The sequence below is a fragment of the Puma concolor genome, chromosome D1, assembly GCF_028749965.1.
Source record: "Puma concolor isolate L17-30 chromosome D1, mPumCon1.1.hap2, whole genome shotgun sequence".
Taxonomy (NCBI): Eukaryota; Metazoa; Chordata; class Mammalia; order Carnivora; family Felidae; genus Puma; species Puma concolor.
The window spans coordinates 115088070-115112538 of NC_141676.1; the positions used below are offsets into that span (position 1 = coordinate 115088070).

Consider the following 24469-nt stretch of genomic DNA (forward strand, 5'->3'; position numbering starts at 1 on the left):
CAGTGTTTTTAGTTTGTTCCCTTAACCCCTGGTGTTTCCTGATAACCAAAAATTAGTTCTAAAATCTCGATCAGATTCAAGTTCACTTTTTTAGAAGACATTTTCGGGAAGCGTACTTCATCCTGTGACACATCAGGAGGCACAGGGAGCATGCTCGACTGCTGTCGGCATGCAGGCCGGTCCCTGAGTTCAAGTAGCACCAAATAATCTCTCTCTTGTAAATTTCCCCATCAATCTTCCAAGTAGTGGTTTCAAACTGGGAATCGTGACTTTATGAATCAGTGATTTTATTAAGATTTATAAAAATGACTTTTCAAATTCTGCCATTCCTTCCCTATTATTGAGAATTATTCAATAAAGAAAAACATTCTTTCTCAACTTTTCTTTCATGATCGTGAAATACCATTCACAAAGCAAAGATAAAAGTTTGTTTCCTTTCTAAGAGCTATTTTTCAAATCAAGAGGCATTTTTACTTCTTACTAAATGATAACACATGTAAGCAAAACATCAAATTTATAATATTGGTGAACTTAGCGTTTCTTTATAAACTTTCAAAAATAACAAATATGACATCATTGTGCAAGTCACAAAACTAAAGAGACTGAGAATGTCTTTTGATCCTTTTGTTTTTGTCTTGAGTGGTCTCAGAACTTGAAAAGTAGCAGGTACTCTAACAAGGACCAGCCTACACTTAACAGTCAGAAGTCGATACGTGGTGCAGGAAAGTACACACCACCTCTCTTTGCTGATGGCGCTGTTGGCGAAGCTGTGACTTACAAACAAGCTCCTGAAATATGAGGAAATACATTCAACAGAGAAGAGCATCTGGGCTCCCTGATTCCAAAAAATAAATTTACCAGGAACTTGAGACTTCCCTAATAACTGATGAAAAAAGTTTTGAGTCAGGATAAGTGCAGCTGCCGAGTTCATAAAAGCCATTCAATCCAACATTGCTAAAATTATTATACTAGCGATTAATCCGCAATCTTAAGCAACAGAAAAACCATCATTAAGAATGAACATAATCTGTATTTCCCTGATGAGGAGTGATGCTGAGCATCTTTTCATGTGCCTGTTAGCCATCTGGATGTCTTCTTTAGAGAAGTGTCTATTCATGACTTCTGCCCATTTCTTCACTGGATTGTTTATTTTTCAGGTGTGGAGTTTGGTGAGTTCTTTATAGATTTTAGATACTAGCCCTTTATCCGATATGTCATTTGCAAATATCTTTTCCCATTCTGTCGGTTGCCTTTTAGTGTTGTTGACTCTTTCCTTTGAAGTGCAGAAACTTTTTATCTTCATGAGGTCCCAATAGTTCATTTTTTGCTTTTACTTCCCTTCCCTTTGGAGATGTGTCAAGTAAGAAATTGCTGTGACTGAGGTCAGAGAGGTTTTTTTCCTGGTTTCTCCTCTAGGGTTTTGATGGTTTCCTCACATTCAGGTCCTTCATCCATTTTGAGTTTATTCTGGTGAATGGTGTAAGAAAGTGGTCTAGTTTCATTCTTCTGCATGTTGCTGTCCTGTTCTCCCAGCACCATTTGATAAAGAGACTGTCTTTTTTCCATTGGATATTCTTTCCTGCTTTGTCAAAGATGAGTTGGCCATCCATTTGTGGGTCCAATTCTGGAGTCTCTATTCTATTCCATTGGTCTATGTGTCTGTTTTTGTGCCAATACCATGCTGTCTTGATGATGACAGCTTTGTAGAAGAGGCTAAAGTCTGGGATTGTGATGCCTCCCGCTTTGGCCTTCTTCTTCAATATTACTTTGGCTATTCAGGGTCTTTTGTGGTTCTATACAAATTTTAGGATTGCTTGTTCTAGCTTCGAGGAGAATGCTGGTGCAATTTTGATTGGGATTGCATTGAATGTGTAGATAGCTTTGGGTAGTGTTGACATTTTAACAATTTATTCTTCCAACCCATGAGCACAGAATGTTTTTCCGTTTCTTTGTATCTTCTTCAATTTCCTTCATAAGCTTTCTATAGTTTTCAGCATACAGATCTTTTACGTCTTTGGTTATGTTCATTCCTAGGTATTTTATGATTCTTGGTGCAATTGTGAATGGAATCAGTTTCTTTGTCTTTCTGCTGCTCCATCATTAGTGTATAAGAATGCAACTGATTTCTGTACGTTTTGTATCCTGCAACTTTGCTGAATTCATGTATCAGTTCTAGCACACTTTTGGTGGAGTCTACCGAGTTTTCCATGTATAATATCATGTCATCTGCAAAAAGTGAAAGCTTGACTTCATCTTTGCCAATTTTGAAGCCTTTGATTTCCTTTTGTTGTCTGAGTGCTGATGCTAGAACTTCCAACACTATGTTAAACAACAGCGGTGAGAGTGGACATCCCTGTCGTGTTCCTGACCTCAGGGAAAAAGCTCTCAGTTTTTCCCCATTGAGGATGAGGTTAGCTGTGGGCTTTTCATAAATGGCTTTTATGATGTTTAAGTATGTTCCTTCTATCTCGACTTTCTCGAGGGTCGTGCTAATTAACAACTCAGGAGACTATAGATGCTGGAGAGGATGTGGAGAAACAGGAACCCTCTTGCACTGTTGGTGGGAATGCAAACTTGTGCAGACGCTCTGGAAAACAGTGTGGAGGTTCCTCAAAAAATAAAAATAGATCTACCCTTTGGCCCAGAAATAGCACTGCTAGGAATTTACCCAAGGGATACAGGAGTGCTGATGCATAAGGGCACTTGTACCCCAATATTTATAGCAGCAGTTTCAACAATAGCCAAATTATGGAAAGAGCCTAAATGTTCATCAACTGATGAATGGATAAAGAAATTGTGGTTTATATAGACAATGGAATGCTACTTGGCAATGAGAAAGCATGAAATATGGCCTTTTGTAGCATGTGGATGGAACTGGGGAGTGTTATGCTAAGTGAAATAAGTCATACAGAGAAAGACAAATACCATATGTTTTCACTCTTATGTGGATCCTGAGAAACTTAACAGAAGACCATGGGGGAGGGGAAGGAAAAAAAAAAAAAGGTTAGAGACGGAGGGAGCCAAACCGCAAGAAACTCTTAAAAACTGAAAATAGGGGCGCCTGGGTGGCGCAGTCGGTTAAGCGTCCGACTTCAGCCAGGTCACGATCTCGCGGTCCGTGAGTTCGAGCCCCGCGTCGGGCTCTGGGCTGATGGCTCGGAGCCTGGAGCCTGTTTCCGATTCTGTGTCTCCCTCTCTCTCTGCCCCTCCCCCGTTCATGCTCTGTCTCTCTCTGTCCCAAAAATAAATAAACGTTGAAAAAAAAAAAAAAAAAAACTGAAAATAAACTGAGGGCTGATGGGGGGTGGGAGGGAAGGGAGGTGGGTGATGGGCACTGAGGAGGGCACCTGTTGGGATGAGCACTGGGTGTTGTATGGAAATCAATTTGACAATAAAATTTCATAATAAAAAAAAAAAAGACTGAACACAAATCCTTTTAAGAACTTTGCTATGAAGCTGCTATTGAGTCTTAAAGAATCATAAAGTTCTGGAACTTCACGCCACGTTAGGGGGAAAAAAAACTGAATACGTAGCTCGCACTTAAAAATATATAGCTCTTGTAGGAAAATAAGTAAGCTACCTTAATTGAACTTCTTTTTCTAAACGAATTATAGCTAGTAAGGGATTTCATCAGTAAAAGCTGCCTCCCCAAACTTGCTGGCAGTTTCGAGCAGCAGCACAGGCATCCCTCCCACACCAGCTCTCTGGCAGGTCTTATCCCCCAAGGTCAGCGCCACACAGCAGGCCAGTTCCTAAGGTGGCTCAGTCACAAGGCTCATCATTGTGTGGCCCCCCGCTGCCCCTGCTGCCCCCTGGCTTCACATCCCACCATGTCGCTCCTTCCAAATGGGCTGCAGACACATCTGTCTCACTGCTGTCCCTGCACTTAAAAATCAGGGATGGCCCATAAATATACAGAAGGATATTCAATCTTAAAAATAAGAAATACAAGCTAAGACCACACCGAGATAGCAGTGTAACCCATCAGTTTAACAAATATGAAGGCATCCAAAAATACCACCTGGTGGGAATTAAAGGGTGTGGACACAAGACCTTCTGGGGACAGTGTACAGTAGCACAGACCTGAAACCATGCGCACACGGTCCATTTGGGGATGCACATCGTGAGAAACTCCTGCACTCGACAGACCATGAGACGTACACACAGGTACACAGCAACATCGTGTGTAGCAGTGCATCATTTACATAATTATATGTACATTATGTAATATACATGATGTTATGTATGATTACACTGCAGTAATAATGAATGAAACTACAGCTAAGCCAGTGACCTACACACCTTAGAAAAATAATGTAAAATGAGATATGCTAGTGCTAGAACACCACATGAAAGACACTGTTTTATAATTTAAAAATTAGCGGGGCACCTGGGTGGCTCAGTCGCTTAAGCATTCAACTTCGGCTCAGGTCATGATCTTATGGTTCATGAGTTCGAGCCCCGCGTCGGGCTCTGTGCTGACAGCTCAGAGCCTAGAGCTTGCTTCACATTCTGTGTCTCCCTCTCTCCACCCCTGGCTCCCCCTGCTGACCGCGCACGTGCTCTCTCTCTCTCAAAAATAAACCAATTTGTTTATTTTTGAGAGAGAGAGACAGAGACAGAGACAGAGCATGAATGGGTGGAGGGTCAGAGAGAGAGGGAGACACAGAATCTAAAGCAGGCTCCAGGCTCCAAGCTGTCAGCAAGGAGCCTGACGCGGGGCTCCAACTCACAGACTGTGAGATCATGACCTGAGCTGAAGTCGGAAGCTCAACTGACTGAGCCACCCAGGCGCCCCTAAAAAAAATTTTTTTAATTATCTAAAGGAAGCAATATACTTGTAAGAACAAGTGTGTGTGTGTAAATGCATGCATGTAATACAAGTGTTTAAGAAGTACAAAGGTATTAAAGAAGTTTAAAACAAAAGTGAATGGTAGCTCCTTTAACAGAAAGGGAGATGAACAGAAGAATCATGTAAGTTGATTTAAGCTATTGGTAATATCCTTGTTCTTGTTTGTTGGTTCATGAGTCTCATTACATCATCATACTTTTTAATATGAATTACATATATATATACATATATATAAATGTTACATATGTAATCTTTTATATAGATCAAAGATAGTGTTTTGAAAAGATAGTAAAAATTTCAGAACTAAAGAAACATACACGGGTCCTGCAGAAACATGCATCTTAAGAGAAAAATGAAGCCCATTCAAAGGAGAAGTAATACCAAGGTTTGCGGGAAGTTGCTATTTAAAGTAAGTCTGAAAGGCCTTTGTGATGATGTCACCTAAAGGGAATAAAAGAGCAAGCCATGCAGATATCCAGGGATGAACGAGTATGAGGATTTTGTGCGACTCAGAATAGCAACGTGAGAAATTCTCAGTTTTTCACAACTGTAGTACAGATGCTTTCAAAGTTGAGGGTGCCTACGAATTCGTGCCAAAACAGATTCCAAAGCCCCACTCAACAGTCCAATTTTACACATCTTGGATGCTGCTTAGCAATCCACCTATTGAAGATAAACTTGCCAAATAATTCTCATGTAAGTGGCCAGCACCACCACCCTCAGACATTTTCCAGGCTTTAACTCAGAAAAACAATTATGTCAGTTTGAGGATTAATCTACATCCGCAATCGTGGGTGAACAGTTAAATATAAAAAGAGGGAAAGAAAAGAAAAAAGAAACGGTAAAGACATGGGTCTGTTGCTTTTACAGTGGCAAGGAGACAAATCTGGGAAAAAGAAAGAGAAAACAACAGATTTGGATCTCTGAGATCTTACAGACCTATGGCCCGTTGTTGTGAAGGGAACAGTAATGTAAAGAGGTGGAGTCACAGACCGGGGCTGGGTGTTACTGGAGCAGACAAGTGCGCGTGGTTATGGAACACAGCTCCCACAAGAACCAAGGAGATACCCTTGTTACTTCTCCGAGTACTTCATTCTGGCTTTGAGGTTTCACCAATATGCTTAAAGCCTCACGTTCCTTATCGATTTTACATACCTTAATATCCAATTTCTGGTGGGAATTTTTAATCCCCAAGCCTTAGAAATACTATGAGGTTCCTTCATCCATCACGTGGTCTTATTCACTTGTTTGCAGCTGTAATTTTTTATGCCGCTACTTTCTCAATTCTTTGCAAAGTGAAAGAACATTTGTAGCGAATACCTGATCTCCACCAGCCTCAGTGCCAGATGCTGTCCCACTGCACACACTACGTGGGCAGGAGTCACGATGGCCCCTCTTCTACACAGCCTCATCCTCTACGAGTTTAAGGTATCACCATGAGTTTAAGATACGCAGGTACCATGGTATTTAGATCAACAATGGACACAAATTCTACTTAGTCTTGTAATGAATATTCACTATAAAATCACGATGGCACTTTTGAATCACAATGAGGAAGTGGTACATCTTTCATGAAGCAGTGAATTAGAGAATTATTTCTGTAAAAACTGTTGCTTGCGCTAAAGACTCTTAAGTCTAGCTATAAAGCAATTTCTAAGCTCTGAAGGATTCCTGAGAATACAGATGCCGGATAATACTCCACAGGCAGTTGATTTAAACTGCATTACATTTTAATGTCAAGATACTTGAGATTTTCTTAACTTTTCAAATATTTCATTAATTTATTCACTTATCTTCCAGACTTCCCATTCATAAAGTTTATTAAAACAACATGTTTGTGGGGCGCCTGGGTGGCGCAGTCGGTTAAGCATCCGACTTCAGCCAGGTCACGATCTCGCAGTCCGTGAGTTCGAGCCCCGCGTCAGGCTCTGGGCTGATGGCTCGGAGCCTGGAGCCTGTTTCCGATTCTGTGTCTCCCTCTCTCTCTGCCCCTCCCCCGTTCATGCTCTGTCTCTCTCTGTCCCAAAAATAAATAAACGTCGAAAAAAAAAATTAAAAAAAAAAAAAAAAAACAACGTTTGTGATTAAGATATGACCTGAGTTCCTAGGTCAACAGGTGACAAAATGCAAAAAAGACTATTTTACCAAAGACGTTTACCTAGCAAAAGGGTTTTTCTCCCCCACGAAAAGGAGGCGGTGCGAAACAGGAAACCTCTATGGAGAGAAGTATGGACTCTCATGATGGAAGAGGGCTGGAACCGCCGTGGGGGCAGGCTGGGCCGTGTACACGTGAACTCATGCTCACTGACCCGGTTTGTTCACCTACTAAGAGTGTGATCTTGGGAAAAATAATCTCCTGTGGCCTCGATCTTCTCAACTGTAAAGTGAGTTCAATAATGACCCTCATATCACAGTATTGTTTTCAGAGTTAAATGAGGTAATGCACGTAAAGTGCTTAGCAAAGCCAAATTCGGAAGGCAGGTAAGTACGAAACTATCACCACCACTACCATCGTCATGATAAACGTGTATTAACAAGGACCTAAACGACACTACGTGGGAGAATACAAAAATCACGATTTAAAAAAGACCTAAGTAAAGCTATTGACTGACACTGCTTAGTAATATGATGTCAGGAGCGCACACAGTACAGGACATCATTTTAGGAAAACTAACTGTTCTGAGACAAAAGGGATTCTACAAACCAGTTTTCCAATCTATTTTTCTCCTTGCTCCTAATGTCTTAGGACCAGAACTAGCCTTCATTTCCTCAAAACATCCTAATTTTCTCCTTTATTCCTAGATCATGATTCTTATACAATGCCTACGTGATTCATGCTTCCACTATTAAATCTGGGAGGAGCCTCTGACTGAAACATCCCGTGTAAAGCACACTAGGCGATCCTGTGATGCACGGCCTCAAGCAATCACACCTGGCTGGCATTGAGAAGACCAGGAAAACATGTCATTAGCATCCTGTTAACTTGCAAGCTGCTTATTCATTCCATTTCCTCATTTTTTCTTTCTTAAAAAGGAAACGCCAACACTGACCTAAACAAAAAAATCGTAAAATGCCAAAAGATGGCTTAAAAATGCAATGTTGGATGTTAAATGAAAGGCATGCCAGGTAAAATAACAGACACTGAAAAATACTCTTTAGTCATTTTCCAAAGAAATTATTTCAATCTTTTGAATTCTTGACACACACAGTAAGGATGGCCAATACATTTTCTAATAATTAAGGAAGTTTTGACTCTTCTGCAGTATCCTGTTCTGTTTAAAAAGGTTTATCTTACATAGAAAGGTGCAAAGAAGATGTTTACAGCAGCACTATCGACAACAGCCAAAATACAGAGAGAGCCCAACTGTTCCTCGACTGATGAATGGATAAAGGAGATGTGGTGTGTACACACACACACACACACACACACACACATATATACACACAGAGGAATATTACTCAGCCATCAAAAAGAATGAAATCTTGCCATTTGCAACGACGTGGATGGAACCAGAGTGTGTTACGCTAAGTGAAATAAGTCAGTCAGAGAAAGACAAATCTCATAGGATCTCACTCATGTGTGGAATCTAATAAATAAAACAAGTGAACAAAAGGAAAAGAGAGAGGGCAACAAGAAGCAGACTCCTCACTCTAGAGATCACACTGCTGGTCACCAGCGGGGAGGTGGGTGGGGGATGGGGGTGAAGGAGTGTACTTGTGGTGACGCACACCAGGTGATGTGTGCAAGTGTTCAGTCACAACATTGTACATCTGAAACTAATACTACACTGTATGGCTAAAAATTCGGGAATTGACATTTAAAAACTTAAAAAAAAAGTAGCCTGAAAATAATCACAAGAGGTAAAATACATGTATTTTGGATGAGGCAATAGTGTTCAGTGTGTTATTTTACTGATTTTAACAAATCTCTTAATATAGAGCCATTTGGCTCCTTTAAAATTTATTTAGGGTGGGACTGGAATGTACTGTGCTAAATAAAATAAAAATTTTCAGTATGAGCTTGTGGGGTCTGTAGATTAAAGCAAGTCTCATGCTGTTGCTCTCAGGCTCCCGAGCGACATTTCCCTCCAGCACCCCTTGTCCTAGGTTACCTGAGAACTGATCATGCGCTGGGCCGAGCGAGCAATGTTGGCAGGAAGACCGAAGAAACTAGGCTTGTCGTCCTCCGGAAGCTTTTCGATGAGAGCACGGTAGTCCTAAATGTGAACAAGTGGAAACCAGCTTTTTGGTAAGCACTGAACTTACAACCACTGAAATCAGATACTGGCAAGTACTGAAGTATCGGTTATTCACATGATTACGCTTTCCAGGTCAATCTCCCTTTCAGTCTGGGTAACACTCACTTAGTCATCTTCAGAAAATATGCTCATTACCACTTGCTCATCCCTAGCTTATGTGATACTGGATTTTTTACATTCAACTCCGCACATTCAAAGGGACCCTGCACTTATTAAACTGAACTACCTGAGTGGCTGTGGCTACTGTGTCAGATGTCACATAACATGTTTCCAGGAAAGCCCCGTGATTACTTACCATGCATCCGACCCACGACCGATGTGCAGAGCGCAGCTCCGCTTACCCTAAGATAAATATTCCTGACACCCCAGAAACCTCCATACACTTACTCTGGAAAGCAAAAAGCTCTCTGTAAACACTTTCCATAAAGCCATTACCCAGTCAGTCCTCAGTCCGCTGGTGAAGTGTAATGAAATGCACGGATAATCCTCTCATTTCACCCCAAATTACTGTCAGCATTGCAAAGGCTCAATTTACCAAGCACAGTTAGAGTCAAAACTCTAGATGAGAAACCTAAGTGTTGACCAAGAGGGAGAATTTATTCGGTTTGGCTCAAGGGTAAGACCTGTTTTGTTTGCTTGCTGTCAGGAAGAACGAATTATTTTCAAGGGGACACTGCGTGTGCGTCTACACCATTCTTGCTGAACTAGGAGGAAGAGCTGTTAAAGAGACTCCAGCATTCTTTCCCATCCTTGGGGGCTGTCTGACAACTATTTCCAGGGCAACAGTTGAACTCCAGGAAGCCCGGGGCCTGCAAACATGTCAAATTTTGGAAAGAAATGCTTTTTTTTTTTTTTTTTTGGAAATCTTTCCCATCCTATCTGTAAGCGAACACTGGTTAACTTCGTCAAACCGTCGAATCCCAATACATAGAGGCGTGTAAGCACGTGCATACAGGAGCACCCAGGGCAGGCTTGTATATGCGTGTGCAGTGTAGGGCACACGCAGGTGTGGTCACCCGCCCGGGAAGCTCTGGCTTCCTCCTTCTGTAGGACTCTACTAGACAGAAAGCCAAACACTGATTCTCACAAATCATCCTATAAATACAGAGCAACTTTTGTCTATCACTTCCCTTTGTTCATTTCAAAATGGCTGTCAACCTCTCTCATCTCTACTGGCTACGTCTGCTCTCCCCAACGACTGTACACCGACACGTTTCTTCCGTAACACGCAGCTGCACGTCCACACGGATTTCTCCGCACTTCGAGGCAAAGGGATATACACCCCATGAGAACATTTACGCAAAGCTCAAAAACAGGTGAAACTAACGTCGCTATTAGAAGGGCCTCATCTGTGAGGGGGACGCAGCAATGACAGGGGGCAGGAGGAGGACATGTGGGGAGCTGGTCACGTTCTGCTTCCGGATCCCAGTACTGGTTACACTCACATGCTCAGCGTATAAAATTCACTGCCGAGGACATTAATGATGTGCACTTTCTGTGGGGCTTTTACTTTTCAGTTTAAACCTCAAATAGAGAGGGGAGACCAGTCAGTGCACTGTGTGAAATGAGCACGCCACGAATAGCCATGTGACGCCTCTGTTTGCTGGGTGAGGCCCTCTCGCTAGGAGGTCAGCCCCACAGATGCCCCCGGTGCCCACACGGTCTGGAACAGGGCCACCGGCAGGCGCACGGATATTTGGGGGCGCTTAGTCATGTACTGAATACGTGACTAAATGAGTGAAAGATACTGAAAAACAAAACAGACAGGATACTTAACAGGTAAGACATTTGGTAATATATTCAATATTGATTTCGAAACTTTTACTTTTGACAATTATGTCACTGAAACAAAAGAATCTGCTTGAAAAATACTTAGATGACAAAAAAAATGCATAATTCCGAGAGAAGTATACAACTGAATATGTATCCCTGTAATTCATGAAGAGATAAATGATTTTAATGTTCTAGGACATTATTTGGACTTTAAGCCAAGATAAGTTTGAGGCCACATAAATGAGACTTGACATCTTCGGGCCACATTTTGCGCTACTTTGTGGAAAAGAGGACTTCATCCTACCGGCTTTTGTGGGATGACTCAAGGTGGAAAGCTCCAGCTGGCTAAAGTAAATACCCCTCAATGACAACGTTACTACCAGAGCCACCAAGAGTGTAACCCTCATATGGTTAGAGCTGATTTAAACTTATAAGCCAGCAAATGAAGACAGATTTGTTAAAGAGTGTTGGACTTCTTTCAGTTTCCCTGTGCCCACTGGGAACTCGTGGACCCTCTCCTTGTGGATCTTCACAGTGCTCTTACATTTGTAACATTTCCCTTGGCCACTCCCTCCAAGATTTCCCTACACACTGCATCCGGTTATCATCAATCTCCTGTAAGTATTCACAAGTGTGTAAGACACCAGAAATAGGCCGCACAGTGCATAACAATAATCCATACTTGTGAAAGGGAATTACTTGTGCATTTGAAAATAAACATGTATGTATTCAACAATTTAAGAAAAGGATTCAGGTATTTGGGAATAGATTACACACGATGAATTTTACCTACCAGAATGCTGCAGGATTTGGGGAGAGATATGGAATATGGAAAAACACTTTTCTTGTTCCTTTGGTTTGAAACATCAATTATTGAAGAATTAAAAAACTGTTTCAGGTATGACTGAAGAACTCTAAGGTCAAAATAGTTATCTATGCGTCCGCCATAAATAGCATTTTCAAGTAAACCGTGTAAAAATTCCCACTGAACATCTTTGGTACCTAGAATTTTAAAGCAAACTTTTATCAGCTTTATTTCTAACATATTAGAAATATTCTAAAAATATTCTAAATTATTCTGAGATATTAACTAAATTCTTGGCTCCAGTTATATTTATAGGATATGACAATATACATTTAACCAAGTTAAATCATTCCTTACAATCTCACTAATATGAATGTAAAGCTCATTAATAAATTCTTAATAATAATTAATATTAATATAATCACAGAACGGCTAGTATCTATTGAGATTATTTAATCAAGTAAAATTCCCCAAACGTCACTTAAGCCTCATAACATAGAAATATTAAAAAGATCTAATTATACTGATGAATAAATTGAGGAATAGAGGCTGAGTGACCAAAATCAGAAAGTCACGCAGTCCCAAAGATCTGGACCCAAAGCTGTACTCTTATCGACCACACAGCACTGCCTCCTCAGATGGGAAAGTCCTATTTAGAATATATCCAAAGCCTATTTTTATATAACGATGAAAATCTCAGTTCATAAAAAAAAATCTGAATAAGGAAACTTGAAAAAAATCACTTCACATATTGTAATCTTCTAAATGTCCTGATTTTAACAGTCAACTGTCCATTTCCTATTCTAGTAAAGAAATGTAGTATAAAACAACACGAGACTCTCAAGTCATTATTTCATTTTGCAACAAAGCATTCTCTTAACCACAGTTCAGTGGTAATTTTAAAATGTAAGAATTAAACCTCACGTCCGCAGTAACTATAGGAAACCATTACATTTATAGTAGCTGGTTCCCCTCACTACTAGCAGGGCTGGTCTAGTTGCATTTGATTACTATAAAGTCCGAGATCGCACAAAGATCTCTGTGCTATTTCAGGCCACAGCGCACAGGTGATCGAGGTGGCCTCCTGCCGGACAGGGCGTCTGCAGCATGGAAGACTGATTAAAGTTGCTTCCTGCCTACATCTTATGATCAACAGTGGCCAAACAGCTATAACAAGGGACTTCACCAGGACTCCATTTTCTAGTGCTACCTTGCTGTTTACTAAGTAATAGATTAGTAATGGAAAAGCCATTCATGCATAGGTAGGCCACCAGGGCACAGAGAAACATTAATGGACCTTCAATCTATAAAATACAACTAGCTATTATGTAAAATATATTTTATATAACTTTTAAGACCTTATGTGTCTTACACCCACTGTTCTCAAGGTGAGTTTTGTTTAAGATTAAAAAACCAGAACTGAAATCATAGCAATAGCAAAAACAGTCAATTACTGCTAACTTACTCAATATAGTCAATGTACTAAATATCAAATGCTTCATGGGGCTTTTCTCATTCAACCTTCTCAAAAATTGAATCAATGGACATGCGTCTGCTATCACCCTATTTTACAGATCAGGAAACTCAGGCATCAAGATTATACATGTGGCCCGGGTCTTATGAGCTACATAATTTCTCATCAATATAATTAGAGCTTTTTCTCTTTTTTGTACTTAATTGTGTACATGCGAAGAAATTCTAGAATCCTAAGATTATACAGTTAGATTTTTACCATGAGATGCACTATCACTTTAAAGCACGGGCCTCTTATTCACAACAACTCAATGGTGTGATATGTGTAAAAAATAATGTGAGGCTATTAATTAATTCCATCACAAGTGTCAAACATAATGACAAATCATTCAAACTCCTTGCTTTGGTATCCTCACCCTCAAAGGGCACTAATAATGATGATCTCATAGTGACACTATAAAAATAAAGTTTAAAGCATTTTGAAAAATTATGGAAATAGCCCAAGTGTCCACTGACTAATGAATGGATAGAGAAGATGTGGTGTATGTATACAATGGAATATTCCTCAGCCATCAAAAAGAATGAAATTTTGCCATTTGCAAGGACATGGATGGAACTAGAATGTATTATGCTAAGCACAATTAGAGAAAGACAAATATCATATGATTTCATTCATATGTGGAATTTAAGAAACAAAACAGATGAACTTACGGGAAGTGTGGGAATAAAAAGAGGAGGGGAAAAAACCACAAGAGACTCTTAACGACAGAGAACAAACTGAGGGTCGATGGAGGAAAGAGGGTGGGGGATGGGCTAGATTAGTGATGGGGACTAAGGACAGCACCTGTGATGAGCACTGGGCATTGTGTGTAAGTGATGAATCACTAAATTAAGTTCCTGAAACGAACACTACAGTGCATATTAACTGGAATTTATTTATTTTTAAAGTTTATTTATTTTAGAGAGAGAGACAGAGTGCGAGCGAGCAAGCGAAGGAGTGAGAATGAGTAAACACAAGCCAGGGGGGAGCAGAGAGAAAGGGAGAATCCCAAGAAGGCTCCATGCTGTCACCACAGAGCCTGGCGTAGGACTTTATCTCATGAATCATGAGATCATAACCTGAGCTGAAACCAAGTCAGAGGCTTAACCGACTGAGCCACCCAGGTGCCCCTAACTAAAAGGAATTTAGAGAAACATTTGAGGGGCACCTGGGTGGCTCAGTCAGTTAAGCGTCCGACTTCAGCTCAGGTCATGATCTCACAGTTTGTGGGTTCAAACCCCATGTCGGGTTTTATGCTGACAGCTGGGAGCCTGGAGCCTGGTTCAGATTTTGTGTCTCCCTCTCTCTGTCCCTACTCCGTTCACACTCTGTCTCTTTCACTCTCAAAAATAAATAAACATTAAAAATTTTAAAGAAAAACTTGAAAATACAAAGAAAAAGAAAAATGACCAAGTTTCAATGCAAGCTAAAGCCTTAGTACATACTGTATTAATACTGAAAACAATCACTCGAAGAGTCAGAAAAGTGGCTACCCTTGGCATGCACTAGGGCACTGTGGGGTCATGTGTATCAAGGAGCAGGGGAGGTGCTTCTAGAAGGTTGGTAACACTCTGTTGAACTGGGGTTAATTACAAAGATTCAATATATGCCCATTTACTAAATTTTAAGTTCATATACACTTTTACCACGTGTAATTGAGAAATCTGTACCATGCAGAAAAACTCACTTAGAATATTATTTGGCATTCACTAATGGTGAACAAACGAATGTCCCACCTACCCCTACATACAGACTCAACACAAACATATCCAAATTGTTACTGAAGGTAGCAGCGAGATCACCACCACCCCACAGGACCCACATGTCCACCGACAGAAGTCACACGATCAAAGAATGACACACTATATTGCACTGATAATAAATGACTTGTACCTGCATGTAACCATACAGACGAATCTCTCAAGACAACGTGAACTGAAAGAACCTAAGGACTAAGCAGTACGTGACATACGATCCCAGCTGTACGAACACAGGCAAAATTGCTGTATATAGTTAGGAGATGCCTGGTGTTTACCACAGGAGCGGAGGGACAGGGCAGTGGGGGTGGCAGTGGGGGTTGGGGATGGTCATGACCATAAGGCAGCATGAGATAGAGTGGAATCAGAATTACTGGTGACGTTATTTCTTGATTAAGGTGCTGGCTACACGAGTCTGCTCATTTTCTGGAAATTTCACTGAGATATGATCTTATAAGTACTTTTTGTACATATATCATTTAAAACTTTAATGTCATAAACATATAAATTAAACTGGGACTTGGCTACATACTAGATGTCCATCCCTATCATTCTGCCAAAGATACGCTACAGAATAATTTCTGGTGTCTGATATTAATTCAACTAACAATAACGGAGTGTCTACCGTTAGCAGGAGGGTCCTGCTACAGGCATTAAGGACATACAGCCAAAAACTTTGCTTTAAGGTAGATGGTGCTCTAGTGGGGACAGATGAACAAGGTCGCACTGACATGCTCCAACAACACAACAGAACAAGTGGGTAGAGAAGAGCCTTTACAATGACTTAGATTTGGTGGTAACGCAAAGCTTTTCTGAAGAAGAGCCCCGAAGCAGAGATGTGAACGAAGGGATCACGTAGAGGTCTGGGACAGAGGCACTTCAGAAGAGCACCCACCGAGAACTTCAGGGAGAACAGGCCTGGCCTGTCAGAGGAAAAGAAAGGACTAAGGTGGCTGCAGGTTTTAAACAGGGACGACGTACCTCATTTTACTTTTCTCAACGCTTGGTTGACGCGTGGCGAATGTTTCAGAGAGTGCTGATCACAAAGAAGCCTGCGTAAGCAGCTCTTCTCGGAGCAGCAAGCACTGAGGAGGCTGAGTCAGTGAGCAGAATCGGGATCCGGTTTGGACATGGAAGGGACAGAAATTGCCCAGACACTGGACATTTCAGGATGAGAAAAAGAACCCAGGTGGTTCACAGGTTCTGACCCTGAACAAATACACGACTGGTGGTGGTGTTTACTGAAACGGGGGATTCAGGGAAGGGCTTGGTGGGGCTCCAGGGGCATTTTTAAGTTTGAGATCCCTATGAATATATTCTCTCCTCCAATCCATCCCTGCTCTAAACCCTCGCGTCCCCTGCTGTGCCCCTGCACCTCTGCACAATACACATCAGAGGGCAGAGGGCAGGATGGCCTCAACTGATCACATCACATGGTCTTGTCTATTACAGTCTATTATTTGCACCTTGATCCTTAACTCCTACTTAACCATAAGTTTAGATTCTACAGATGTGTAGTACTGACGTTAGTCTAGCATAGTCCCCGATTTCACAGTTCCGGAGAGCTGAACAATTCTTCCTAAGCCTGAAACCTAGGAAGGCCACAAAGTGAAGACAACGTCTCTCCAGGTTTTGGCTTCCTGAGAGCTACAGAAAGATCAGAAAACTATGGCATGTAAAACTAATGACCATCACAGATAGAGAACTAGCCACTAACATAAGCACAGCAGCCAGGACATAAAACACAAAATGAAAAGCAAAAACAAGTTTCATGATAGGAAGTCAATTTTGAAAAAACCACACTGCTAGTAAGACCTCAAAAAAATTTTCCGATTAATATCAGGAGGACAGTTATCACTAGAACTTACCATCAAAGAGCCTGTCAATAATGCTGTATCCAGCCCGAAGATCTGATAAAGAAAACTCATAAAACTTGGTCCAACCCTATCAAAACAAATTTACAAATATTAATGACCTACAAACAGTGTTCAAAGATACACATGTAGGCATCATCGACTTTATAATCTTAAGAATGTTCAAAATATGCTAATGAAATAAAAGGAAAACTCCCAAAACTTTTTAATAAAAACAATAACTCTCAAGTAACAGTAATTTTTAAAAAGAAATTTACTGACATCACAGCATGCCAAGGACTTTTAATACTAGAATAGTTTTTATCATTTAAGTATTGTGGCAATTCAGTCACAGAGGGAACAAATTGGTATAGTAAATTTTGGAGTCTAAGTACAGTGTATTCAGTGAGATATTTTCTATAATTTTATATTTCAGACTTGTGGATTTTGTCAATAAACATGAGAAAAGAAATGTTACAAAAATTTTTTAAAGGCCCAAAAATAAAGCATTATTTCCTGTACATTTCACCCATGAAGCATTCATGTTGGAACTAAATTATAAACTTGCAGCTAAAAGCTACAATGCTTATATAAAAAGAACATTCATAGAGCTCTAGGTTTTATAAAAATATGAAAAAAGTAAAAAAAATTCTGATGGTACTTACAATCACTCTAACTAATTTAGTTTAATGTAATGCATTGAAACTAAAATCTATTTAGACTTTAATAGTATTTAGGAATATCAAAACAAATTTCAACCATTAATCATTCAAAACAATATGTACAAAATGCATGTTATATGTAAAGCACTGGGAATGAAAGAATGAACCGAAACATAATCTCTGCCCTCAGGTGGCTGTCAGTAAAATGTGGGCAAGGGGGAAAAGTGGGTGGGCACAATCCACCACTCAAACACACCTCCAACTACAGGCTACAACTACAACGTGCTTGATGCAAAGAGTCGTACATGGTCTGCACAAGAAAGAGGTCTGAGCTCATCCAGGAGTTAAGGCACCGCCGCCCTGGTGGGGAGCGGGGAGTAGAACACACAGGAAGGAGTAAGTACATGGACACTTAGGACAATAAAGTTAGAGAATTTGTGTAAAATGAGAGAGGAGAAGCTACTGGAAGCTACTGAGGGCCTGCTGCACACCAGGCACTGTCTGGTCGGTGAGAATCTACCACTGAAGCAAAGAGAAAAAACCCATGCTCTGGAGAAGTCTGTGCTCTAAGGCTCACACCCAGAACACAGGGGTTTTCAGTCATTTCTGAAACAAACTGGCACATATAAAGAGTTGGACACAAAAACCTAGGGCTTAGAGAACGGATCTGAGCTAGATACATAAATTTGGGGGTCACTAGCATTTGGATACTTTTTTAAAATTATAGATATTGTAAACACACACACACACACACACACACACACACACACACACACGAGATTTAAACCTCACTCGCTAAGATTCAGTACAGGTAAGAATCAGAGATCTGTAAGGGTTACATGCCTGTCAACAATAACAAACTTCAGTGACAATATATTTTCTTTCAACTTTTTATTTAAATTCTAATTAGTTAACATACAGTGCAATATTGGCTTCAGAAGAATTCAGTGATTCAGCACTTACACACAACACCAAGTGCTCCTCCCAAGTGTCCTCCTTAATGCCCATCATTCATCCAGTCCATTGCCCACCTCCCTCCCTCCATCAATGCTCAGCTTGTTCTCTGTCGTTAAGAGTCTCTTTTGAAAATAAGAGTCTCTTTTGAAAATTAAAAAAAGAATCTCTTCTGGTTTGTTGCCTTTCCTTTTTCCCCTCATATATGTTCATCTGATTTGTTTCTTAAATTCCACATGAGTGAAATTATATGGTATTTGTCTTTCTCTGATTGACTTATTTCATTTAGCAACATACACTCTAGCTCCATCCATGTCATTGCAGATGACAAGATTTCGTTCGTTTTGATGGCTGAATAATACTCCATTGTGTACATATGCCACATCTTCTTTATCCATTCATCAGTTGGTAGACACTTAGACTCATTCTATAATTTGGCTATTAATGATAGTCCTGCTATAAACATTGGTATGCATCTATCTCTTGGAATTAGTCTATCTGTATCCTTTGTGTAAATACCTATAAATACCTAGGAGTGCAACTGTTGGAATTCTAGGGTGGTTCTATTTTTAACTTTTTGAGGAACCTCCATACTGTTCAGAGTGGGTGCACCAGTTTGCATTCCTACCAACAGTGCATCCTTGCCAACACCTGTTGTTTCTTGTGTTGTTAATTTTAGCCAACCTGACAGGTGTGAGGTGGTATCTCATCATGGTTTTGATTTATACTTTCCTGATGATGAGTGATGAGCATCTTTTCATGTGTCTGTTAGCCATCTGGATGTCTTCTTTCGAAAACTGTCTATTCATGTATTCTGCCCATTTCTTAACTGGGTTATTTGTTTTTTTTTTTTGTATTTTGTATGTTGAGTTTGCTAAGTTCTTTATAGCTTTTGGATAACTATCATATATGTCATTTGGAAATATCTTCTCCAATTCTGTAGGTTGCCTTTTAGTTTTGTTGATTGTTTCCTTTCCTGTGCAGAAGCTTTTTATTCTGATGAAGTATCAGTATGTTTCCCTTGTCTCCAACAACATTTCTAGTAAGAAGCTGCTCTGACCAAGGTCAAGAGGTGGCTTCCTGTGTTCTTCTCGAAGATTTTGATGGTTTCCTGTCTCACATTTAGGTCTTTCATCCATTTTGAATTTATTCTTTGTACGTGGTAGAAGGAAGTGGTCCAGTTTTCCCAACATCACTTCTTGAAAAGACTGTCTTTCCTCCAGTGGCTATTCTTTTCTGCTTCATCAAAAATCAGTTGACCATATAATTGTGGGTCCATTCTGGGTTTTCTATTCTGTTCCATCAATCTATGTGTCTGTTTTCACGCCAGTAGCATACGGTCTGACTACAGCTTTATAATATACTTTGAAATCCAGAATTGTGATGCCTCCAGTTCTGTTTTTCTTTTTCAGGACTGCTTTGGCTATTTGGGGTCTTTTGTGTTCCATACAAATTTTAGGTTTGTCCTAGCTCTGTGAACAATGCTGGTGGCATTTTGACGGGGAATGCATTAAATGTGTGAATTGTTTTCAGTAGTATAGACATTTTAACAATGTTTGTTCTTCCAATCCAATAGCATGAAATGTTTTTCCATTTCTTTGTGTCCTCTTCAATTTCTTTCATAAGCCTTCTATATTTTTCAGAGTACAGATCTTTACCTTTTTGTTTAGCTTTATTTCTAGGTACCTAACTGCAGTTGCAAATGGAATTGATTCCTTCATTTCTTTTTGTTGCTTTGTTATTGGCGTATAGAATTGCAACAGATTTCTGTAGGTTGATTTTATATCCTGCAACTTTGCTGAATTCATGTACTAGTCCTAGTAATTTTTTGGTGGAATCTTTCAGGTTTTCCACATAGAGTATCATGCCATTGGTAAATAGTGGAAATCTGACTTCTTCCTTTCTGACTTGGCTACCTTTTATTTCTTTTTGCTGTCTGATTGCTAAGTCTGAGACTTCCAGTGCTGTGTTAAATAGTAATCGTGAGAGGGGACATCCTTGTCTTGTTCCTGACCATAGGGGAAAGGCTCTCAGTTTTTCCCCACTGAGGATGGTATTAACTGTGGGTCTTTCGTATATGGTTAGGTCCCATCTATCCCTACTTTGTTGAGGGTTTTGTTTTTTTTTTATCAAGAATGGATGCTGTAATTTGTCAAATGTTTTTCTGCATCTATTGACAGGAACATATGGTTTGCACACTTTCTTTTATTAATGTGGTGTATCATATTCATCTATTTGTGAATACTGAACTAGCCCTGCAGCCCAGGGATAAATCCCACTTGATCATGGTAAATAATTCTTTTAATGTACTGTTGAATTTGATTTGCTAGTATTTTGTTGGGAATTTCTGCATCCATGTTAATCAGGGATATTGGCCTATAACTCTTTTTTAGTGGGGTTTTTGTCTGTTTTTGGAATCAAGGTAATGCTGGCCTCACAGAATGAGTTTGGAAGTTTCCATTCCATTTCTATTTTTTTTTTTTTTTAAGTTTGAGAGGAATAGTTATGAATTCTTCTTTAAATGTCTGGTAGAATTCCCTTGGGAAGCCATCTTGCTGCCCTACACTCCTGTTTGTTGGAAGTTTTTTTTTTTTTTTTTTTTTTTTTTTAATTTTTTTTTTTCAACGTTTATTTATTTTTGGGACAGAGAGAGACAGAGCATGAACGGGGAAGGGGCAGAGAGAGAGGGAGACACAGAATCGGAAACAGGCTCCAGGCTCTGAGCCATCAGCCCAGAGCCCGACGCGGGGCTCGAACTCACGGACCGCGAGATCGTGACCTGGCTGAAGTCGGACGCTTAACCGACTGCGCCACCCAGGCGCCCCTGTTGGAAGTTTTTGATTACTGTTTCAATTTCTTTGCTGGTTATGGGTCTGTTCAAATTTTCTATTTCTTCCTGTTTTGGTACTTTCAATGTTTCTAGAAATTTATCCATTTTTTCCAGATTCTCCAGTTTGTTGGCATATTTTTCATAATATTCTCTTATAACTGTTTATATTTCTTTGGTGTTAGTTGTGATCTCTCCCCTTTCATTCATGATTTTATTTATTTAGGTCCTTTCTCTTCTCTTTTCATTAAGTCTGGCTAGGAGTTTATCAATTTTATTAATTCTTTTGAAGAACCACCTCTTAGTTTCATTGATTTGTTCTACTGGGTTTTTTGTTCCTGTATCATTTATTTCTGCTCTAGTCTTTATTATTTCTCTTCTTCTGCTGGCTTTAGGCTTCAACTGCTGCTCCTTTTCTAATCCCTTTAAGTGTTAGAGTTAGGTATAAGACCTGTATTGCAATATTATTTCTCTCTTAGGAATGCCTCTGCTGCATCCTAAAGGTTTTGAATGGTCATCTTTTCATTTTCATTTGCTTCTATGTATTTTTTTTTTTTATTTCTTCTTTAATTTCCTGGTTAACCCATTCATTCTTTAGTGGAATGTTCTTTAACCTCTATGTATTTAAAGGCTTTCCAAACTTTTTCTTGGGGTTGATTTCAAGTTTCATAGCGTTGTGATCTGAAAATATGCATGGTATGATCTCAACCTTTTGTACCTGTTGAGGGCTGATTTGTGACCACGTATGTGACCTATTCTGGCAAATGTCCCAGGAACACTTAAGAAGAATGTGTATTCTGTTTTAGTGTGAAATGTTCTGAATATATCTTTTAAGTCCATCTGGTCCAGCGTGTCCTTCAAAGCCACTGTTTCCTTGTTGATTTTCTGCTTAGATGATCTGTCCTTTGATATAAGTGGTATGTTAAAGTTCCCTACGATTATTGTATTACTGTCAATGAGTTTATGTTTGCTATTAATTGATTTATATATTTGGGCATACCAAGTTAGGGGCATAAATCTATACAATTGTTAGATCTTCTTGATGGATAGACCCCTCAATTATGACATAATGCCCTTCTTCAGCTCTTGTTACAGTCTTTCCTTTAAAATCTAGTTTGTCTGGTATAAGTATGGCTACTCAGGCTTTCTTTTGGCATCCATTAGCATGATAGATGGTTCTACATTCCCTCACTTTCAATCTGTTGATGTCTTCAGATCTAAAATGAATCTCCTGTAGGCAGCATATAGATGGGTATTATTTTTTTTATTCATTCTGATACCCAATGTCTTTTGATTGGAGCATATAGTCCATTTGCATTCAGGGTGATTGCTGAAAGATAGGAGTTTGGTGCCAGTGTGTTACCTGTAGAGTTGGTGTTTCTGGTGATGTTACAAAGAGCCCCTTTTATAATTTCTTGCAAGGGTAGTTTAGTGGTCACCAACTCCTTAAGATTTTGTCTAGGAAAGTCTTTAACCCTCCTTCTATTCTGAAAGACAGCCTTGCCTAATAAAGAATTCTTGGCTGCTGCAAACCTGATCTGTCTTCCATTGTAGGTTAAGGACTTCTTTTTTTCCTTGCTGCTTTCATAATTCTTTCCTTGTATTTTGTGAATTTGACTATGATATGTCTTGGCAATGGCTGGCTTTTGACTGTGATATGACTTGGCAATGGCTGGCAATGGCTGAATTTAATGGGGGTTCTCTGTGCTTCTAGGATTTTATGTCTGCATTCTTCCCCAGAATGGGGAAGTTTTCCACTGTAATTTGCTCACATAAATTTTATCCCCCCTTTTCTCTCTCTTCATCTTCTGGGACTCCCATGATATGAATATTATTCCGTTTTAATAAGATGCTGAGTTTCCTGAGTCTACCTTTATGATCCATTACCTTTCTTTCCCTCTTCTTTTCACCTTCATTTTTTCACATAATTTTATCTTCTTTATTATTGAATCGCTACTCTGCTTCAGCCATCCTCACTGTCATGGCATCCATCCGGTTTGCATCTCAGTTATAGCATTTTTAATTTCGGCCAGACTAGATTTTGGCTCTTTTATATTGGTAGGAAGGGATTCTCTAGGGTTTTCTAGCTTTTTACAAGCCCAGCTAATATTCTTATAATCACTGTTTTCAATCTCAGTTCAGACATCTTACTTATATACGTACTGATTAAATCCCTGGCCGTCATTTCTTCCTGTTCTTTCTTTTGGGGTGAATTCCTCTATCTTGTCATTTTGGAGGAAGAAAAAAATTAAAAAAGTAAAAAAATAACAAATAAAAAATTTTTAATTTTTAAAAAATTCAAGTAAAGGAACCTAGATTCTAGGTGTGTTTTGGTCTGCTTATAAAAAGCTTGAAAGAAAAAAGACAAAAGAGGGAAAAAATTAAAAACTTAAAAATAAATAATAAAATTTAAAAATAATTTTGCTCTTTCTGTATCCAAGGTGGAGGAAAAAAAAAATCATAAGCAACAAAAAAACCCGAATGAAGCTAGATCCCATCTCTCCTAGAACTGGAGCTTTGCAGCAGTCTATGGTCAGTAGGCTAAACCAGGGTTTGCTGCCCTCATCAGGAGTCTTTGTTCCTATGCTGGTGAGCGTGGGGCTTGATGGTGCCCCCTGGGTCTTTTGCCCATGAGACGCCAAATCACCTCCACCAAATGCTCTCGCAAGCAGGGGAACCGCTTCTCCCGATGTGACCCCTGGGACCCTCAGACCCTGTGGCTGCTCTGGGGACTCTGCCCTCCTTCATCACTGGACACCGCCAGGTGCTGACCTCTGAAACGTCACACTCGGTGCCCCACCATTTATAAAAACCTGGTGGTACCGAAACCTCTCCTTTCCCTCATCGGTGGTTCTGGGGGACATTTTCTTGTCTAGTCCCCAGAGAGTGTTTTCACTCTTTCTATCTGCTTTTGGGGCAAGTGCTTTCCTGCAAAAACCGGAGGCACTGCTCTCTCTCTCTCTCTCTCTCTCTCCTCTCGGCAAAAATGACTGCCTCCCCTCTGAGGCACCCTGGCTCTTCTCGCTCACCAGTTCACCTCTCAGCACCATGCACCTGCTGCGTTCTCTCCCTCAAACTATGCAGATCATTGTGTGAATCCTGAGATTGATTTCCTATGTGTTCAAAATGGTTTGATGTTGATCTGAGTTCAAGGGACATGTCCAGGGTGTCCTTACTACTCCACCATCTTAACTTCTGCTTGCTTCCTGTAATA

The 24469-nt window shown here is 40.0% G+C and overlaps 1 protein-coding gene across 2 annotated transcripts in view; it reads right to left on the minus strand.

Annotated features, from left to right (window-relative positions):
- The window catches only part of DYNC2H1 (dynein cytoplasmic 2 heavy chain 1), a 341612-nt gene that overhangs the window by 120391 nt on the left and 196752 nt on the right, over window positions 1-24469 (minus strand). For both annotated transcript variants that reach the window (XM_086679269.1, XM_086679270.1), the window contains 3 exons: window positions 16828-16903; window positions 11678-11886; window positions 8965-9069 (listed from right to left, as the gene is read on the minus strand). In XM_086679269.1, the coding sequence (XP_086535395.1) occupies window positions 8965-9069; window positions 11678-11886; window positions 16828-16903 (390 nt within the window). The remainder of the gene's footprint in view (window positions 1-8964; window positions 9070-11677; window positions 11887-16827; window positions 16904-24469) is intronic.